Raw genomic sequence first — 21299 nt, 5'->3', positions numbered from 1 at the left:
GCCAGGAAAACAATGTCCCTTGTAGAACATGGCCCCTCTTTCTTTCATATTTGTAAAGTTAATGATTGATAATGATTAATAACAACAACAAGGGCTGGGCGCGGTGGCTCATGCCTGTAATCCCAGCACTTTGGGAGGCAGAGGTGGGTGGATCACCTGAGGTCAGGAGTTCGAGACCAGCCTGGCAAACATGGTGAAATCCCATCTCTACTAAAAATACAAAAATTAGCCAGGCATGGTGGTGGGCACCTGTAATCCCAGCTACTCAGGAGGTTGAGGCTGGAGAATTGCTTAAACCCAGGAAGCCGAGGTTGCAGTGAGCCGAGATTGCGCCATTGCACTCAAGCCTGGGCAATGAGAGTGAAAACTCCGTCTCAAAAAACAAAAACAAACAACAACAATAACAACAAAAATGGTTTGTAAATTTTATATTTTGTTAAGGGCTGGAATGGCCCTCAGGTTTAATCTAGTCCAGGGATGTTCAAACTCCTCAGAGTCCCTGTGGACCCCCATGTATGTAATCAAAGAGATGAAGGTTTGTAGGTGCTCTGGATGTCCAAACCCTGCTTATAATTCACATAGGAATTCAGCTTTTTGATGTTTTATATGTTGGGGATTCGTTGAAAGATTTATTTGAACAAAGAGTTGTAAGGTTAAAACATGTTCAAGAATCATTTCCTCGTGTAATCTAATTTGACAAGTAAGGAAACAAGCTTGGAGAAGTGAAGTGACTTGTTCAAGTCAATCTAGTCAATAATGCCAAAGCTAGGGATAGAAATCTATCTTCTAGCCCAGCGTTCTTTGGATAAGACATATTATATCCACAATTTCTCAAAACAGGGAGCAAAGCAGCTTTCTAGTCATTACATCTACTTAATACGGTTTATTCTTACCTATTGTAAACTTGGCTTCCTATAGAATATGCGTTCTTTGCCCAGACTGTTATTTCTTAACATTTGAAGCATTATTTCTTACACTTAAAGAAAAATCCAAAATTAGGGACCCCTATAGTTTGCTTTAAGTTGGTTACTGGCAGTAACTTTACATTTTATAACAGAACTCCTCACTAGGAGAACTCAAGGTGGTCAATCTTAGTCTTCATGGCTCTGCCCTGTCCTGTGAACCATAGTTTCTAGATGTCACCTGTGGTGAATCCAGCTACAGATTTCCTTCCACCCTTACTTTAATCAAAATCTATCAATCCATTCCTTCTGGGAGAAAACTTGGTCTATAATGAAGGTTGCATTTTAAAACTCTGGAAAAGGGTACCGTAGTCCAAGTCTAGAATTACCCATCAAACACATTTGCTATACTCCTACTATGTATTCCTTTTTAGGGGGAGAACTGGGATTGACCAGTATTTATAAGGATAGGCAATTCTAAAGGATCCATCAATAAGAAGCTCTAGGATTAAAAATAAAATACCTCTATGGAATACAAATTAGGATTCTTGGGATGGTCTGGCACAAAAAGGCATTCAGGGACAGGAAGCAAAGACAGGCAGTGTTTGGCTTGTAACAAACGGAAAAGCCATATACAAAATGAAGCAGCGCTAATGACGCTTTTACTGTTCAGTGTTCCCTCAGCTCAGAGCGAGAAGGCCGCCTGTCCACAGATCCTTGGATCCAAAACAGTCCCCTACCCAGAATCTTCATTTCAGCCCATGCGTGTCCATTAGGGAAAAGTGAGGGTCCTGTGGTGTGCTCCCTGCCCCACCTCTTTCTTTGTCCTTCCCGTTGCTCTCTCTGCTGCTGACCACGCTTCAAGGTGAAAGCCCAGGCATGCTTCCCAGTGCATCCTTGAGATGTTAGGTCTTTCTGAACTAAAAGAACAAAAGGATGACATGGCTGGACTGAAAGTGGCCCTTCAGGCTGAGTCACTTCACAGCTGCAGCTGACCTGGAGGGTTAGTTCCTGTCTTCCGTGGCTACCATAACACTGGCAGGGGAGGATGAGGCAGTTGAGGCCAGCAGCCGTTTTTGGTGCAGCTCTTCCCACTTACTTCTGTTTGCAGCTACTGAATCTAGCATCGGCTTCAGTTTCACATTGACCTTCACCAGTGCCTAAAACAAAACAAAATACAGGTGGAGGAGAGAGGAAACAGAGTAACTGACATGATTTTCCCCCTTTCATTTATGAGGAGAATGTAAACTGGCTGTAGGAAATGAAAGTGATGATTATTTTTGATAAACAAGAGCTATTTACAAGAAGTAAATATGCATTTAACACCAATGTGTTGTATTAATAGAGCCTACTTAGAGAATGAAAAAAGAAGACATCACCAGCATGGCTGTGTACAACTCTAGGGGACACCAGCCATGTAGACTCGAATCCTGTTTTACAACTACATCAAGCAAGACAGGAAACAAAATATCCAGCTCACATATGCCTACTTATGTGTGCATCTTTGCCTACCATAGAGGGCTCCAGATCTCAATTGACTATGAACTTCAATTTTTACAAAATAATCCTACAATTGCTCTACCATAGATGACTCTGGGTGGACTTAATTGAATAGGAAAGGCCAAGTAAAATCCTGAAATGAGAAGGTGCTCATTTTTAAAGCTAAAGATCTGGGAGTTGTGCTAAATATACAAAGCATGGAAACATGCATGGAAATAGACATGGCAGAAAGGGAAGCAGTGTGGAAGAGAGTGACAGAGGGATGAAAGGGGGATGAGGGAAGAGGGAATGTAAGGTGTGGCCAGGGGCAGATGGACCTCCAGGCTGATGAAAGTCAGGCTTTAGCATCCTCACTTGTGCTAGACTCTTCTAAGTATATTATTTTGTGAGTAATTTTTTTTGTGTGTGTGTTTTTGAGAGTCCTCCTGTTCCCAAATGGTATAAGCTTGTCTCACTGCTCCTGGTTTGCCCCTGGTAGTGGAATGAGAGCCCTAAAAGTAAGATGGCTTACTTTAATTTAATGCAAATGAGTCCTTCTTCAGCTTTCATATCAGAGGGCTTGGGGCAGGGCCGAGGATTTTGTTTCTAAACTGGGACTAAAACAAATTCAAGGAGCTCAGATTAAAGAGCAATACGTAAATATTTTACAGGTCAGAGGGGCATGGAGTTTACTCTGCCTAACAGGAAAATTCCACTATTCTCTACTTTACTGATTATTTTCTTTCTTTTAAATGCATGAATATCTACATTTTCCTTATTTTAATTTTTTTTAACTTTTCATAATGAAAGGCTTCTAACATATTCAACCAGTAAAATATGATCAGCAAAAATATCTATTATGTACCTATATGCCAGTAAAGATGAATAATAAGTATAAGTAAAGCCATCCATGTAGAACATATGTAACAAAGAGTCTAGAAGCCTTTTAATTTTCTGGACAGCTCAGTGAAAAGGGACATAAGATTTTGATGACATTTAACTTTTAGAAACATGGTCTTTGTCCTTTTAAAACATGAGGTTTTGGAGGATTGTTTTAAAAATAATACCTTTTCTTCCCTTCACAGTTATTTTTCTTTTCTTTTCTTTTTTTTTTTTGAGACGAAGTCTGGCTCTGTCGCCCAGGCTGGAGTGCAGTGGCCCGATCTCAGCTCACTGCAAGCTCCGCCTCCCGGGTTCACGCCATTCTCCTGCCTCAGCCTCCTGAGTAGCTGGGACTACAGGTGCCCGCCACTTTGCCCGGCTAGGTTTTTGTATTTTTTTTAGTAGAGACCGTGTTAGCCAGGATGGTCTCGATCTCCTGACCTCGTGATCCGCCCATCTTGGCCTCCCAAAGTGCTGGGATTACAGGCTTGAGCCACCGCGCCCAGCCCACAGTTATTTTATATATTTTAAGTAACATGTTGGTGTTAGAAAATATAGAAACAATAGGTTTAAAAAGTAAGAAATTGAGATAATTTATAATCTCATAACTCAAGAGATAAACACTACTAACTTTTGGGTTTTGCCTTGAATGAAATCTTTCCATTATGTTTCTAACTGGTTAAATGATCAGAACATTTAATCAGAACATGGCCCGACGAGGTGGCTCAAGCCTGTAATCCCACCACTTTGAGAGGCTGAGGTGGGTGGATCACTTGAGGTCAGGAGTTTGAGACCAGCCTGGCCAACATGGTGAAGCCTCATCTCTACTGAAAATACAAAAAAAAAAAAAAAAAAAATAGCTAGACGTGGTGGCACACGCCTGTAATCCCAGCTGCTTGGGAGGCTGAGGCAGGAGAATCGCTTGAACCCAGGAGGCAGAAGTTTCAGTGGGCTGAGATCACACCATTGCATTCCAGTCTGGGCAACAGAATGAGACTTCATCTCAAAAAAAAAATACATACACACACACACACACACACACACACACACACACACACACATATATATACACACACACACGGTATTTTATAATCTGTTTACAAATGGACAGAATCAATGAGAATGTATGGATTTTTAATCATTCATACTTCTTGGGCCTGTTTTCCATCTCCAGGATCTGAAAGAAGTATAAAAAGCTGGCATCCCATGTGGATGAGGGGGAGCTTCTGTTAACACCTGACACCTCCTATGTGTTAAACACATTGCTGGCTGCTCTACATACTTCATCTCAGCTATTCCTCACAATGACTGTGCATTTTACAGATGATAAAACATGTCCCCCACATGTTAGGATCATGAATGATCCTTAGTCCTTCCACCACAGGAGGAAGATAAGAATCCATATAGGAAGTTAGGGGTTCCTTTTGTAATCTTTCCATTTGTTTTGGAAGCTATGGAGAAAACCATTGTTTTTCTCAAGTAAAAGTCAGGGATAGGACACTAACCTGGCATATAGAATGAAGATATAGAGAAATCTGCTGAAGATGTAGCATAAAAGGGAAGGTCTTAAAGAGTCAAGAAGAAAAACCAAGGAATAATAAGGTACACATCTTGAAATTGTATGGCTTCAACCTTTGTCAATGCACAATTCCAACCAGCTAGTAATTGTATCATTCCTGTTTTTAGAGACTGTGATGGTGATGAGGAGACTGAAGACATGAACTGCTGAGGACACATTGAATGTGATTGCTGTTGTCATCAATTTGGGGTAAGGGTTGACACCAGGACCTTCCTTCTGACTTACTCATACCCATCTCTCCTTTCTTCTTTCCTCTCATCCATCAATTCTATCACCCGTCATCTTGCATATGTATACAACTGTCATGAATTTCTGACATTGTTCTTTGACCGTAATCTTATGTCACTTGAGGCCTCCCCATCCCTTTAGACTTGAGATTAGACCTCAAATCTATTTCATGCTCTGGTGGACCTTTCAGACTCCTTCCAGTTATTTCCAAGTCTTACTTCCTTGTACTCTTTGACATCTTCTTGAGTCTACTTGGCCCTCTTGACTGCACTCTGCACCATTCCTAATGCAGTGTTTCATTTTATTTCCCCTTTGCACAGGAAATCCTATCACCCTCAACATTTTGGATGCCTACTAACTGTACTGACTTTAGAGGTTGTCACAGGGGAAGTGACTTACCCACTGACTTACTCTTACATACTCCTCTTCATCTCAAAGGGCACAGCTTTTACCCCATGGAGAGTAATCCAGTTTTCTCCCCAGCCCTGTCTCACTGCTTTTATACAGATCTGGACTGCCAACCAGCCAGTTTTTTCCCAGGCTCCCCAAAATTCTGAAAAATTAAAGTTTCCCTTTCTTGTTGCACTAAGGCCTATAAGGTAGTTTTTATTTTCCTTATAAAGAAATAAATAAAAGAAGGAACACAGAAGTTGTGAGATTATTAGCCTACGGAAAGGTGATTTCCCCGTTTATGCTTTGGGTCAGTAAGCTATTTTTTTGTTCTGTGGACAGGGTTATATCCCTGGTCCCATGTAGACACCTTGTAGGTGCATCCCATTCATCATAAGGGGCACAAAAGGTGAACATATCATTAAGCCACTATGATTTCAGCACACCTTCTGAAAAGACTTCTCCGAGCATGACTGTGGTTAGGGAGTAGTCAATAGTAAGTCCTCCAACAGGAAGAATAGCCCTTTTTCTGTTAGAATGCCAGAGTATATGGCTCCAAGCCCAACTGCAAACCACCTGTTAGTAAACCTAATTTATCTGCCCAGATAATCCTGTGCTCCAGGGAGTTACATGAATATGAGTAAAATGTAACTAGATGTAAGTTAAGGGAGTGGGGTTGGGCATTGAAAGCCCGATGTCCTTAAGACAGAGTATATTCTGTCTCTCTCTTAACAGTGATGTTTATCACACTAAACAGAAACATCTAATTTTAAATCAGATTTACTAGTTATTTCATATGATAATAAAGCAACATTGTAACTCCAGCAGTGATCAAAATCCCCTTTATTTCCATGAGAAAAATGCAGGTGCTTGTTTTCTGCTCAATGCACAGTGTTTTCATTTAGACAATAGTGTGAGGTAGCCACAACTGTCATGGTTTTATTTAGTATAGCTTGGCACCAGCTTCTCTTTACTCTGATCAAGCCTTTTAATTAAACTGACTACTATAATTCCTATGGAAATTAGTGTTTATGTTATTTTCCTGCTACAAAAGCATTTCTCTAGAACTTATTTTTTTTTAATCCCAGGAGTACAAATAGGAATTTTTTTCTGCTCGATATGTAATTAAAAACTCATTTGATTACAATATTTCTGGCTCTGTTTTACTTATTAAATTCCTGTAATCAGTTTTCTTTTATGAAGCTGCTGGGAAACGATCTCAAAAGCAACACATTTTTTCCTTCCCTGGCAGGTTCCCAAGCATTTACTAAATTACATTCATAGCACCTGCCCATGATTCGAATCATTCCACCAATTTATTCCTTAAGCCATTTAAGTTTATTTGGCGTAGCCCCAAACAGCTTTCTTCCCTTTATCCTTGCTCTTTGTTCTACTTCTTGCTTCCTTTGTGTGAAATAAGGAAATCGGGGAGGGAGGAGGAATACATATTTCTCAGAATTCCTCTTTCTTTTTGTTTTATATTCTCCTGAAACACAGAATTGCCATACTGGAATATCGTTTTCCTGTGGCCAGGTGCTGGTTCTAGGCAAAGGTTACAAAACTCCTATCTTGAAGACTTACTTTTTTTTTTTTTTTTTGAGACGGGGTCTCGCTCTGTCGCCCAGGCTGGAGTGTAGTGGCGCGATCTCGGCTCTCTGCAAGCTCCGCCTCCCGGATTCAAATGATTCTCTTGCCTCGGCCTCCTGAGTAGCTGGGACTGCAGGCGCCCGCCACCATGCCCGGCTAAGTTTTTTGTATTTTTAGTAGGGACGGGGTTTCACCGTGTTAGCCAGGATGGTCTCCATCTCCTGGACCTCGTGATCCCCCCGCCTCGGCCTCCTAAAGTGCTGGGATTACAGGCGTGAGCCACCTCGCCCGGCCGACTTACTCTTACACTCTAAATTTGCTACAGAAATGCAGTTAGCTGAGAGAATATGGAACTATTAAAATACTAGTAAAGCAAGGGTTTATCCACGAACCTAAATTCCAAGGCTTATGGTGATTTTGTGTAGTGAGTCATCATCAAGAGAATTGCTTCTAGTATTTAAAAGTTTCTCATCAAGTGACACGTGATGGGTTCTTTGGGAATGCTATTGTCTAGTTTGCCTCACTCCTCAGTGAAAGAGAAGGGGCAAAACTTAGCACCCATCTGATCACTCTCCATATACACACGGAGGAATTCTAAAGGTTATACATGCGGCTGCATCAGCCTCAAGACACCTGACTCTCCTCTGTGGCATCCCTGCTGCACAATCACGCAGCCACCATGGAAACCCATTCAGAGCCAGTGCGTGCACCACCTCCCAGGGGAGTCCATTTAGTCTTTGATTGTTCTGTTTTTAAAATGTTGTTCCTTTATGTTGAACTGAAATCTATACCCCTGTAACTTCTACGTAATGGTTCTAATCCTCAGGGTGCTCTCTCTTTAAACCAGAATTTTCTTTAGTAGTGTAGGACTGATAACTCAGGTTTTGTTTCACGTGCAGGTCAGAGTTGATGCTGACCTAAAAACCCTATTTGGGATGCAGTGCTTCTCCCTTGGGGCAACCTTTTTGACATCACTGGGGCCCCAAGTTCCTTCCAGTTCCCTCCTGGCCCATCGCAGACAGGACCTGGGATATTTGCCCCACTATGGCACACAGTCTGGGCATCTGGTCATCTAGGTGGCTGAGGGACCCCACTTCCTTCCTGATTTTATTCACACTCCATTGTTGAGTTCTCTTGTGACCAGCACATACAGTTTATTCCATATTTTATTTATGTTTTGAATAAGGAACACATTCACATAGTTCCGTGGATACAAAAGGGTACAAAGGTGCAACAGAAAATCACCCTTCTACTATTTCCCGGCCATTCAGTTTCCTCCCCTAGAGGCAACAGATGTTTTCAGTGTCTTGAGTAGATAATCAAGAAAATTTTTCTGAATATGTAAGCACATAATATATTTGCCCCTTTTTACAAATGGTAGTACACCATACATATTGATCTGCACTTTGCCTTTTATTCTTAATATATCTTGGGAAAAATCTCATATCACTACAAAATTAGAATTTCTCATTTTTTGTGGCTAACTAGTATTCCACTGCTGTCAAAATTTGTTTAACCAGTTCCTTTTTGATGGAACCCAAACATTGTTTATATTTGGCCATTACAAATATTGCTGTAATGGATATCCTTGTACATAGCCTCTATATAGATACGAAGTTTAGAGTCAAATTCTAGAATAGGTATTGCTAGGTCAAAGGGAATGTGTATTTGCATTGTGGTAGATATTACTGAATCAAGGAATATAATTTTACTTAAGATATATAGCAGGATTTTTATATTAGCCATACTAATAAGAGAGAGGGAACAGAAACCATAGCTATTGTTTAGATTAAGGCCTTGGAGAGATAGTGTGAAGGTGGATAGAGCTAAGAAGGATACACAAATCTAGAATTTGATCCCTCTCCTCTCTGTATACTCCAGATGCTAATTTCTACACAGTACACTTGGTATCACTCAAGTATCACAATCATGTTGTCCAGAAGGTTTTGGTTTTACTCCCTCTCTGAAAGAAACTCCCCAAATGGTACTTGAATCTACCAAAATCTCTTACAGCAAATCCATCATCTTTGACCAGTTACAGGTGTTTTCAGTGTGTTTCACTGACTCTTACTATCATTAGCAAACCTTTACTGAATGTTTAGTTGGTGTCAGACTGTAATAAGTGCTTAACACTGTCATATAATTTTCTCAGGAACTTTACGAAATGGATACTGTTATTATCCTCTTTTTATATGTATAATTGAGGAAAACCAAGGCCTGGATGATGAACTCACTCGTGGTCAGTCACTTGGTAAGTGAAGAACTCAAACTGCGGGGTTTCTCTACCTCAGCACTATTGATGTTTTCGGTTAGATAATTCTTTATGGTGGGGGCTGTCTTTTGCATTATAGAATGCTCTAGAAGCCAGTAGCATCCCTCCCCAAAGTTGTGACCACCAAAAATGTCTCCATATATTGCCAAATGTCCTCTGGGGAGCAGCATCTTCCCAGTTAAGAACCACTGCTCTGCTGCCTCTAAGTATTATCTCACTCCATCAGGTCTTCAATGAACTCAGCTTCCCCTTAAATAGAAGGAGGAATAATAGTAACTAGCTACAGTCTGAACCCCAACAGCATCTCTGGCAGCAGAGAAGAAAAGACTTCTTCTTGGGTCAAATATATACTCTTCCTCACCTCCTTTTTCTGAAGACATTTAGGAAGGAGAAATAAGAGGAGTTTCTATATATTGAACGTTCATTTTGCTGGGCTAGGGCCTAAAGGCCATTATCTCATAAAATCTCCGCAGTAGTTCCACGAAGTAGGTACTTTTATCATCTCCACTTTATAGATAAGGAAATTGAGGTTCACTTGGGTTAAGTGCCTTGTCCATGGTCATATAGTGAGAGATGGAGCCAGGATGTTTACCTAAGTCTTTCTGACTCTAATGCATCATGTGGAAAATTCCTCCCCTAGAGAACTAATCCTTCACCATTCTGTCTTCTCTGTGAAGTCTTCCCTGATCTTCTGGTATAGAACCAGAACTCTCCTTCCTTAGGCATGCCTGTAGCACACTCTCCATCTCTCCAATTCTATCCATCACATTGAAAATGTCTTTGTATTTGTTTGCAGTTCTTCAAAGATCCTGTCTTCTGATTGTATTTTTGTCTCTTTGTACTTGTCTTTTTTCCCCCTTCTGGCTCCTTTTAAGCCAAGTTTTAAAAGTGCTGGTTTTCAGCAATTTGATTGTCATGTGCGTTGCTGTAGTGTCCTTCATGTGTCTTCTGCTTGGCTTCATTGAGAATCTTGGTTCTTTAACACTGTCATATAATTTTCTCAGGAACCTTACAAAATGGATACTATTATTATTATGATTATTATTATTATTTTTTTTTTTGAGACGGAGTCTCGCTTTGTTGCCCAGGCTGGAGTGCAGTGGCTGGATCTCAGCTCACTGCAAGCTCTGCCTCCTGGGATTATGCCATTCTCCTGCCTCAGCCTCCCGAGTAGCTGGGACTACAGGTGCCCGCCACCTCGCCCGGCTAGTTTTTTTTTGTATTTTTTAGTAGAGACAGGGTTTCACCATGTTAGCCAGGATGGTCTTGATCTCCTGACCTCATGATCCGCCCGTCTCGGCCTCCCAAAGCGCTGGGATTACAGGCTTGAGCCACCGCGCCCGGCCAAAATGGATACTATTATTATCCTCTTTTTCTATATATAATTGAGAAAAACCAAGGCCTGGATGAAGAACTCACTCGTGGTCATTCACTTGGTAAGTGAAGAACTCAAACTGCAGGGTTCATTTATTTATTTCCACCACCCTGTCTTCAGCTATGTTTTACGTCTATCTTTTCCCTCTGGTACTCTAATCATACATATCTAGCTATTAGTGTTGTCTCACAGCTCAAATGATGCTCTGCTCATTTCTCTTCCATCTTTTCTATATTATTTTGGATAGTTTCTGTTGCTGTCACTGAGTTTTTCTTTTGCAGGGCTTAATCTGCTATGGATCTCATCTACTATATTTTTTTACCTCAAAAATTAGAGTTTTCATTTCTAGAAGTTTGATTTGGGTCTTTTAAATATCTTTCATGACCTCTTAATCATGCTTAATCTTTCCTCTACCCTCTGAAATATCTAAGTATAATAACTATCTTAATGTCTTTTTCTACCAAGTCTGTGATCTATGTAATCTCTGAATCTGTATCGATTGCTTTTTCTAATTATTATGCGTCAGATGTTTTTGCTTCTTTGCATGTTTGGTAATTCTTGATGAACATCAGACATTGTACAGTTTATATTGTTATGTGATGGATTTTTTTCCCATTGCTTTAAGCCTTTTTCAGTTTTGTTCTGGAATATTGTTAGGTTATTTGGAAACAATTCAATCCCTTTGGGGCTTGCTCTTCAGCTGCGCAAGCTGGTTCCAAAGCAGCCTTTTTTTGTGGAGGGCTAATTTGCTCCCACTACTGATTCAATACCCTTCTGAGAACTGTATCCAATGACTCATGTATTTCAAGGCTTTTCTTGGGTACTGTGGCTGGCAGGAGCATGGACTATTTTCCCCAGTCTGTGTGACCTCTGTGGATCACTACTCACTCCTTTTCGCTTCAGCCTCAGTAGTTTTCTCGCATGGATATGATGAACATCACTAACCTGAAGACTCAGAGTGGCCCTCTGCAGATCTCTGGAGCTTTTTCTGTGCAGTCCTCTCTTCTCTCTTACTCTTCCCTGGGAACCGTAACTTCTTTGGCATCCCTAGACTCCTAGCTCTGCCTCCTTAATTCAGCAAGATCACTGGGCTCTGCCTGGATTCCCCCTACCTGTGCCATGGCCTAGAAATTCTCTCCTGGCAGTAAGCTGGAACAGTTGTAGGACTCACTTCATTCGTTTTCCTCACTCAGGAACCAGTGTATTATGTTGTCTGTTGCCCATTGTCTGAAAAGTGTTGTTTCAAATATTTTTCAGGTTTTTTTTTTTTTGGCCCCTGTTACTCAATCATGGCTAGTAGTAGAGGTCCCTTATCACTGGTTTTAAAAACTCTGTCTTGCTTAGTATCCCACAAGCTCAGAGAGAGAGAAAGAGTAGAAACAAGGTCTTTTATCTTTGTATCTTCAACATCTGGCACAGTGACCCTAGAAGCAGCAGCCTGTCCTCCATTCCTCCCCATAGAACAGTGGCAGGAAGAAGAATTAAGGCTAGGACAGCTGCCAGTGGCTGAGAGTGGGAATTGGATGTTCTGACCTGCTACAAAATCCTGCTGTAAAAACACACCTAGAATGAACCACTTGGGAAATGGATATATTTTCTCTTACTACCATTATTCCTGGGCCTTTCTTTTTATGTTTGCCAACCTGCTAGGAGCCAGATTCTGGCCTTGATGTTTCTCTGCCATTGTGGTCCACATCTGTTATTATCTGGCTCAGTTTGTGCTTATTAGTTGACCACAGTTACTTCTTGGAACCCAGCTGCTGGATAGAGACGGCAGATGTGGGACAAGAAAGTAGCAGAGAGAAGCCATGCTCTTAGAAAAAGTGAGTACTCCTACACTCTGTTGTTGGAAAGGGGCATAGAGGAACCCCATCAAATTAAAACCAGATTAGTGTTTGAACCTGAAAATGTCCAACTGTGTCATTAATATATTTTTTAAAACTTTGAGGAAATTGTCTGACTATTCATTTATTAAGAAAAGAAGACATTTATTAAGAAAAAAAAGGACAGAGAAGATGGTTTTGGCCTCCTGTTGTTGAAGTCTATTTCGAGAGTTGCTAGTGACATCACTTATTATTTTTTGCCTTCTCTCACCTCCACCTTACCCAAGAGAAATAATCAGAAACTAAGCGACACAATATACTGTAGAGGAGAAAGAACTTAGAGTATTTTTTAATATCTATTTTTAAAAATATAAAGTTAGACTTGGAACTTATCTTATGTATCTGTTTGAGGCAGCATATTCCTGTTACGAGGTCATGATCACTTTACTACCATGATTATTCCCTTTCTGGATGAAAATGTCAAAAAAATCATTGGAAGTTGGTATTTTGAAATGGAAAATCATTGATGATGTGACCAACTGTTATCATCTCTGCTCAGATTCTTCAGCAGGAGGGACAAGAGAACATGCAAATGGTGGCAGGCCCTGAAATTCTCATAAATTCATGTGCCTGTCCAACAGCTACAGGTGCAAAGAGCATCTTCAAGAAACAGGTTCCTGTTCAAGGTGTATGATTTCAGAGACAGGTAGCCAATTGTGGGAGCAGATCCTAAGTTATGAATTAGTGAATTGTTGAACTGCTAATCCCTCTTAGGTCCAAAGGTTAAGATTATTCATGATTTAATCTGAGATACTCCCAGATTTTACATGCCACATCTCAGTGCTGCAGTTGGCTGGAAATCACTTTGACTTTCCAGCCTTCTACTTTTGTATGGGTTGTAGAGGCCAGAAACTCAGTGGATGGACTGTTTAGAACTGAACTCCTCACCTTCCCTCAAGCCTTCCTCTTAGGTTTACTCTGTCAGGGAACTGGACATTATCATATATCCAGCTGTCCTACCCAGATATCCATGGGTCATCCATGACATCTTCCTCTTCTGCTTACATCCAATCTGTCACAAAGTCCTGTCAACCCCACTTCCAAAGTATCTTTGAACATGATTCTGTTGCCATTTCCCCAACCTTGGTTTAGGCTACCATCATCCCCCTGACTGTTTTAAATCTACTGCAGCCTCCTAACCAGTCTCCCAGCCTTCCTCTTGCCCCTGTCCAATCGACACTCCATATTGAAGCCACCATGGAGCAGTCAATCAGAAACACAAACTTGAGCTTGCCATTCACTTCTCTAAGACTTTCAGTGGCTCCTATTTGATATGAATATGCTCATCAACACAAGTCCAAATCCTTCAATGTGGCCTATAAGACCCTATTAGAAAAAGAGTATTGTGGTAGTAAGAGAGAATGAAATCCAGAAACAAAACAAAATAGAAACAAAACCATAAAGTCTGATGGAAAACGGGTTGTGGTACCAAAACAGAACGTTGAAATGCCAAAATAATCCCACCAAGTTTTCTAGAAATCCTGAAATACACATCTTTATATGCATTTTCACATTTTCCTGAGTCAAAAAAAAAAAAAAAAAAAAAAAAAAAAAAAAAGCTAGACTCCACATGGTGCATTTGGCAGGAGACAGCTAAAGTGTTAGTTACTATATGTGAGAGCAGATGGAGCTGGCTGTGGAGTCCAGATGGAAGGCAGCAAACAGACTCTTCCTAAACCTCACTCCTTCCCTCCCCAGTTCAATGGCTTTTGAAACTCAAAGTTGTGTAAAAATTAATTTGCATTAAATTGCTTAAGATAATGTATTAACTACCATAGAAGGCTTCCAGCAGTTTTTAAAACTTGCTTTGAAAAACAAATAATCAAGCTATAATGGTGAACACAGAAGCGAGCCCAGACTTCCTCGGATGTTTTTAAGCATTCACATTAAAGATACCAGCCTTAAAACATATCTTTTTTGTGTTATTTGCAGAGGTTGGAAAATTAATAATAATTATTTATGTAGGTTACACACGTAACTGTGTAAGACACTGTGGTATATTTATGCTTCATATAGTTTATCTCATTAAATTATCAAAACTACCAGGTATGTGCATTATCAACCCATTTTAGAGAGGAGAAAATCAGGCTCAGAAAGGCTACATAATTTGCCTGGGGCCACAGAGCCAGGGTTTGGTCTCAGGTCTCTGACTGCAGAGCCCAGGTTGGTAACCACGTACCATATGTGTAATGCTGGCATGTGAGTTTGACTAGGTCAGCCTGCTGGTTAGAATTATGAATGAAAAGTGCATTTCTAGATAGGAATTGCCTGTTTATGTTCAGGAATATCTCATTAGCTAATAAATGTTTTCCTTAACAGACTCAAGTGCTGCTGTGATCTCAGATGTGTTCATATGACTTAGGTCTGTGGAGGTCAAGATTGATCAGAGGGCAAGTAAGAGGCAGAGTCACCCTGGAAAAGAGTGAACAGGGTTCAAGGTTACCAACATACAAGGCTGAAGTTTGGCAAAAGACTGACGGTGAAATAATAAAAAAAGACTCAGGCAGAGGCAAGGACTTAAATAGCTGATTCAGTGGGTTCATAACAGTTGAGTTCTTCTCAGACTAGAAAACAATGGCATTTAAAGGGCTCTAACTTTATAATTCCTGTCCTGTTTAAGGACATGATCATTTATTCTGCCAGAACTGTGGTATCCCTAGCAGAGTTAGCAGTTGCCTACCCAATACAAATTTTAATCTACCTTGAGCTTAGGAGTAGCCAGGGAGATGTAAGCAGAATTCATAAAGGCTCAGATAAAACTCTTTAAATGGGGCTTATTCAGCTAGGAGGTGCATTCTCTTGCCTTTGTCCCTATCTCTTTCTTGCCGTTGGAATATTGATATGGTTTGGCTGTCTCCCCAACCAAATCTCATCTTGGATTGTAACTCCAACAGTTGTAACCTCTGCCTAGGTTTTAGACATGACATGTCATGGGAGGAACCCGGTGGGAGGTAATTAAATTATGGGGGCAGGTCTTTCCCATGCTATTCTTGTGATAGTGAATAAGTCTCACGAGATCTGATAGTTTTAAAAATGGGAGTTTCCCTGTACAAGCTCTCTCCCTTTGCCTGCTGTGACCCATGTAAGACATGACTTTCTCCTCCTTGCCTTCCACCATGACTGTGAGGCCTCCCCAGCCACATGGAACTATAAGTCCCTTAAACCTCTCTTTCTTTTGTAAACCACCCAGTCTTCAGTATGTCTTTATCAGCAGTGTGAAAATGGATTAATACAATAAATTGGAACCAGTAGAGTGGGGCATTGCTGAAAAGACACCCAAATATGTGGAAGCAACTTTGGAACTGGGTAACAGGCAGAGTTTGGAACAATTTGGAGGGCTCAGAAGAAGATGGGAAAATGTGGAAAAGTTTGGAACTCCCTAAAGGCTTGTTGAGTGACTGACCAAAATGCTGATAATTATATGGACAATGAAATCCAGGCTGAGGTGGTCTCAGATGGAGATAAGGAACTTGTTGGGAAGTAGAGCAAAGGTGACTCTTGTTATGTTTTAGCAAAGAGACTGGCAGCATTTTGTCCCTGCCCTAGAGATTTGTGGAACTTTGAACTTGAGAGAGATGATTAAGGGTATCTGGTGGAAGAAATTGCTAAGCAGCAAAGCATTCAAGAGGTGACTTGGGTGCTGTTAAAGGGTATATGAAACACAGCATAAAACTTTGGAAAATTTGCAGGCTGACAATGCAATAGAAAAGAAAATACCATTTTCTGAGGAGAAATTCAAGCCAGCTGCAGAAATTTGCATAAGTAATAAGGAACTGAAACTTAATCCCCAAGACAACGGAGAAAATGTCTCCAGGCCATGTCAGTGGTCTTCACAGCAGCCCCTCCCATGACAGGCCCAGAGGCCTAGGAAGAAAAAATGGCTTCATGGGCCAAGCCCAGGTTCCCCCTGCTGTATGCAGTCTAGGGGCTTGGTGCCCTGTATCCCAGTCACTCTAGCCATGGCTAAAAGGGGCCAAGGTACAGCTTGGGCAGTGGCTTCAGAGGGTGCAAGTCCCAAGCCTTGGCAGCTTTCACATGGTGTTGAGCTTGCAAGTCCACAGAAGTCAAGAATTGAGGTTTGGGAATCTCTGCCTAGGTTTTAGAGGATGTATGGAAATGCCTGGATGCCCAGGAAGAAGTCTGCGGCAGGGGCGGGGCCCTCATGGAGAAACTGTGCTAGGGCAGTGTGGAAGCAAATGTGGGGGTTGGGGGAGCCCCCACACAGAGTCACCACCTGGGCATTGCCTAGTGGAGCTGTGAGAAGATGGCCACCATCCTCCAGACCCCAGAATGGTAGATCCACTGACAGCTTGCATTATGCACCTGGAAAAGCCGCAGATTCTCGATGCCAGCCCATGAAAATAGCCAGGAGGGAGGCTGTACCCTACAAAGCCACAGGGGCAGAGCTGCCCGAGACCATGGGAACCTACCTCTTATATCAGCATAATCTGGATGTGAGACATGGAGTCAAAGGAGATCATTTTGGAGCTTGAAGATTTGACTGCCCCACTGGATTTCAGACTTGCATGGGGCCTTTAGCCCCTTTGTTTTGGCCAATTTCTCCCATTTGGAATGGGTGTATTTATCCAATGCCTACACCCCCATTTTATCTAGGAAGTGACTAACTTGCTTTTGATTTTACTGGTTCATAGGTAGAAGGGATTTGCCTTGTCTCAGATGAGACTTTTGAACTGTGAACTTTTGAGTTAATGCTGAAATGAGCTAAGACTTTGGGAGACTGTTGGGAAAACATGATTGGTTTTGAAATGTGGGGACATGAGATTTGGGTGGGGCCAGTGGTGGAATGATATGTCTTGGCTGTGTCCCCACCCAAATCTCATCTCAAATTGTAACTCCCACAATTCCCACATGTCATGGGAGGAACCCAGTGGGAGGTAATTGAATTATGTGGGCAGGTCTTTCCCATGCTGTTCTCATAATATTGAATAAGTCTCAAAAAGTCTGACGGTTTTAAAAATGTGAGTTTCCCTGCACAAGCTCTTTCTCTTTGCCTGCTGCCATCCATGTAAAATGTGATGCTTCACCTTGCCTTCCACAATGATTGTGAGGCCTCCTCAGCCATGTGGAACTGTAAGTCCATTAAATCTTTTTTTCTGTTATAAATTGACCAGTCTTGGGTATGTCTTTATCAGCAGTGTGAAAACAGACTAACACAAATATGCACATTATAGCTGGAGCCAGAGTGGCCTTTTTGTGACTATGAGGCCGACTTGACTATGGCAGCCGTGTGCTAAGGAAAGATAAAGGAGAACTAGGTTTCTTTACCTTTTTCTTTCTTTTTTTGTTTTTAGAGTCTCACTCTCTCACCCAGGCTGGAGTGCTGTGGCGCAATCTCAGCTCACTGGAACCTCCACCTGGGTTCAAGTGATTCTCTTGCCTCAGCCTCTCTAGTAGCTGGGATTTCAGGTGTGTGCCACCAGGCCTGGTTAGTTGTATATATATATAATTTTTTTTAGTGAGACGGGGTTTCACCACATTGGCCAGACTGGTTGTGAACTCCTGACCTCAAGTGATCCACCACTTTGGCCTCCCAAAGTGCTGGGATTACAGGCATGAGCCACCATGCCTGGCTGAGAACTAGGTTTCTGATGGCTATGGAACTGCCATATAATAGCACTACAGCATTGGCTTTTCTAGATTATTTTTATTTTTCACTAGGAGCTGAATATAATTCCTAAATGAGAAAATTGATTTCATATTGTAGGTCTCTGTTTTCTGACTACCTGTGCAGGTGGCATAGTGTTTTAGGCATCTTGATACTTGGACAAATTGATCCCCTGCATTGGAGGACTGTGTGTGTGTGTGTGTGTGTGTGTGTGTGTGTGTGTGTGTGTTATGAGTAGCTTTTTTCTGGCAGTGAGTTGTAAGTGAACTCTAGTAGACAAGAGAGGCTGTACATTGTCCCTTTACCCGTCTGCTGGTAACAGAACCCATTCCCTGTGCTCTGATTAGTTCAGGCCAGACCAATGGAGAGCCCCAGTGATTGGTTTAGGGATTTTTTCTGTTTAGTAGGCAATATTTGAGATTTTAAAATCTAAATAATATGAGGCAGTTACCCAAAAAGCAGTAAAGATGATAAAGTCACAAAGATAATTGCTTAGTATAAAGGCATATTAGCTCATTAGAATCCAACACAACAATAATTCAGATTTGCAATTGAAATATTAAGGGCATAGTCTACCCAAGTTATAACAAAAGATGATGTTTGTAGCATCAATGTCTAATATCCTGTAAGCTAATTATGTACTAGTAATAAGTTAGGAAGAGACCATTTTTTTCCCCAAGATTCGAAGCAGATTAGTCGTGCATGTAAAAGTGAAAATGCAACAATACTTTATAGCAGTTTTATCTCCATCTTTCTTTTCTCTTTCCAGTTCCTTCCTGACCTCTCAGGTTACTTGTTTTGCTTATTTATGTGCACAAGAGACTCTTTTGTGGAAAATAATATTCACAAATGACATTAACATTCTGAATTAATGAGGCAGGAAGGTTAGTCTTTTTGGATTAACTGCCTTGTTATTTCCATAGTGTAGGGCAAGAGTCTGAAACTAAAATGTTTACAGGGCCAGGTCACTAAAGTTAATGAATGAAGTAGGCTGCATGATAGAGTTGGGAGTGGTGGGGACTATGACAAACTGGACATTTTACAATTTTAAAAACTGTATTCAACTAAATGAAACATGTCTGTAAGTTGAATCTATTCTGTGGGCCACCTGTTTGCTTGCTGTGATAGAAAGTAAAGCACATCTTGCTAACATGAATTAACTATTGAGTATTCATGTGCCCTATGTTCCAGAAGCCATACTTGGAGTTCTTCATATGTGAGCTGATTACAACTCAGAATGGTGCTGTGAGATAGCTATTATTGGCTCTGTTTTGACAGATATGGGACCTGGGATTGGAAAAACTAAGTTAAAGAGCTAAAGTTTACATGGGTTAAGTATACAGCAGAGCTGAAATGTCAGTCCAGGCTTGGCTGAGTACAAGGCTCATGGTGTCTTTACATCAAAGGTCTCAACTGGAACACTAGTAACAATGGGTGTCTCACACTTTACTGCAGTGTTGAGGACAATGGTGCAACTTTTTTTATTCTACGTCTCTGATGCTGGTTCAGAACAGATTCACAGGAAAGTGGAGGTCTTGCTGAGTAAAGAAGACATACTACTTTCCAGACATTAGATGTAGTCTGTGCATCTTTTATCTGTGACTTATCTACTCTACCCTGCCCTGGGAAAATAAAACAAGAGTTTTAAGTTGTAAAGGACAGGCAAGCCTAAAGACAGCTCATGTAAATGGGAGCAAGAAGAACACTTTCTTGTGTTATAATGAGCCCCTCCAGGATGCTGTCCTTGGTTATCCTGTTGGTTGGATTTTCAGAGCAGACTGGTAGCTAATCAATCATGTTCATTGTGCAGGCAACTTTTGACTTGGAAGGAATGGCTGCTGACCCAGAAGCCACAGGCTTTGATGAATGGGGCTTCATACAAGAGGTGGTTGGAACATGTAACTAAAAAGCAGCCACATGGTAATAATCCACTTTTCCATATACTGGAATGTTTTCTGCTAATACCATGCCACCTGAGATTTTATAGAAATATATAAAACTCTATTATTTTTTCAAAGTTCAATGTGTAAAAAGGATCATTTAAAACTTTTAGTTTGTTGAGCTGCAAACATTCATTCACTGTACATTTTTTGTATATTTCCCATGTGCCTCAAGTTCTAGGATTTCCTAAAATAATGAATAGGGTGTCTGTGTGAGAATGGGTTTCCAAATAGAGAATTGCAAATATCTGTCCTTGGTGCAAATGGTGCTCTGTGTAAGTCACTATAGGACCTCAAAGAATGGATTCCAGAATATTCTATTAGCATTGGTTTTAATTTTTTAGCTTATATTTGAGAGTGCCAAAAGAGTCCCAAAAGAGAGTCCTAATTATACACACTAATGAACTGCTTAGTGAGCACCATGCAAATATGATGACTACTGAGCATTTCTTGTGAGAGTTTAAAGGTGGCTCCCTGCCTAGCACCAGACAGTGCTCAGATCTGAGATAGAGAGGAACCAACCATCAAGCCCATGAATCCCAATGTTCCAGATCTACAGAGGACACAAAGCATCCAGGAGAAATGCTTTGTCTTTAGGTAAAGATCCTTGGGGGATAAAAATCCTTTATTATTTTGGTGGTCTCTCTCCCTATGGCAAGGGAAACTTCTTTTTCTTAATTGTACAGCCTAATAAAGACAGTGGGCCAGCCTCAGTAGCTCATGCCTGATCCTTGGGAGGCTGAGGTGGGAGGATCGCTTGAGACCAGGAGTTTGACACCAGCCTGGACAACACAGTGAAACCCTGTCTCTACAGAAAAATTTAAAAATTAGCTTGGTGTGGTGGTGTGCACCTGCAGTCCTAGCTACTCAGGAGGCTGAGGCAGGAGGATTTCTTGAACCCAGGAGTTCAAGGTCACAGTGAGCTATGATAGCACCACTGCACTCTAGCCTGGGTGACAGTGAGACCTTGTCTCCAAAAAAGAGTCACAATTTTGAGATAATAAAAATATAGAAAGGGAATATGTTACATTTACCACTAGGTATATGTCTGAGGAGGATACTGTATCATTAGCTGGCCTTCTCTTTGTCCTAGAAAGGGGCCAATCTGTCCACTGGAAGACCCGGTAGAAGGTATGTTATTGTGGCTCTTCTTTAA

General features: G+C 41.1%; 1 protein-coding gene across 2 annotated transcripts in view; it reads right to left on the bottom strand.

Annotated features, from left to right (window-relative positions):
• Nucleotides 1-605: 605 nt before the first annotated feature.
• The window catches only part of PDE11A (phosphodiesterase 11A), a 482346-nt gene continuing 461652 nt past the window's right edge, over nucleotides 606-21299 (bottom strand). Inside the window, exons 19-20 of one of the 2 annotated variants that reach the window (XM_010382461.1) lie at nucleotides 1899-2062; nucleotides 1548-1822 (exon numbers count right to left, since the gene is read on the bottom strand). In XM_010382461.1, the coding sequence (XP_010380763.1) occupies nucleotides 1907-2062 (156 nt within the window). In that variant the 3' untranslated portion in view covers nucleotides 1548-1822; nucleotides 1899-1906. Of the gene's footprint in view, nucleotides 2063-21299 lie in introns of both variants that reach the window. The other variant, XM_010382456.1, reaches the window with a different exon arrangement.

This window comes from Rhinopithecus roxellana, chromosome 14, assembly GCF_007565055.1.
Source record: "Rhinopithecus roxellana isolate Shanxi Qingling chromosome 14, ASM756505v1, whole genome shotgun sequence".
NCBI lineage: Eukaryota > Metazoa > Chordata > Mammalia > Primates > Cercopithecidae > Rhinopithecus > Rhinopithecus roxellana.
Note: the sequence above shows the minus strand (reverse complement) of the source record. Positions and strands in the feature narration are given on the sequence as shown.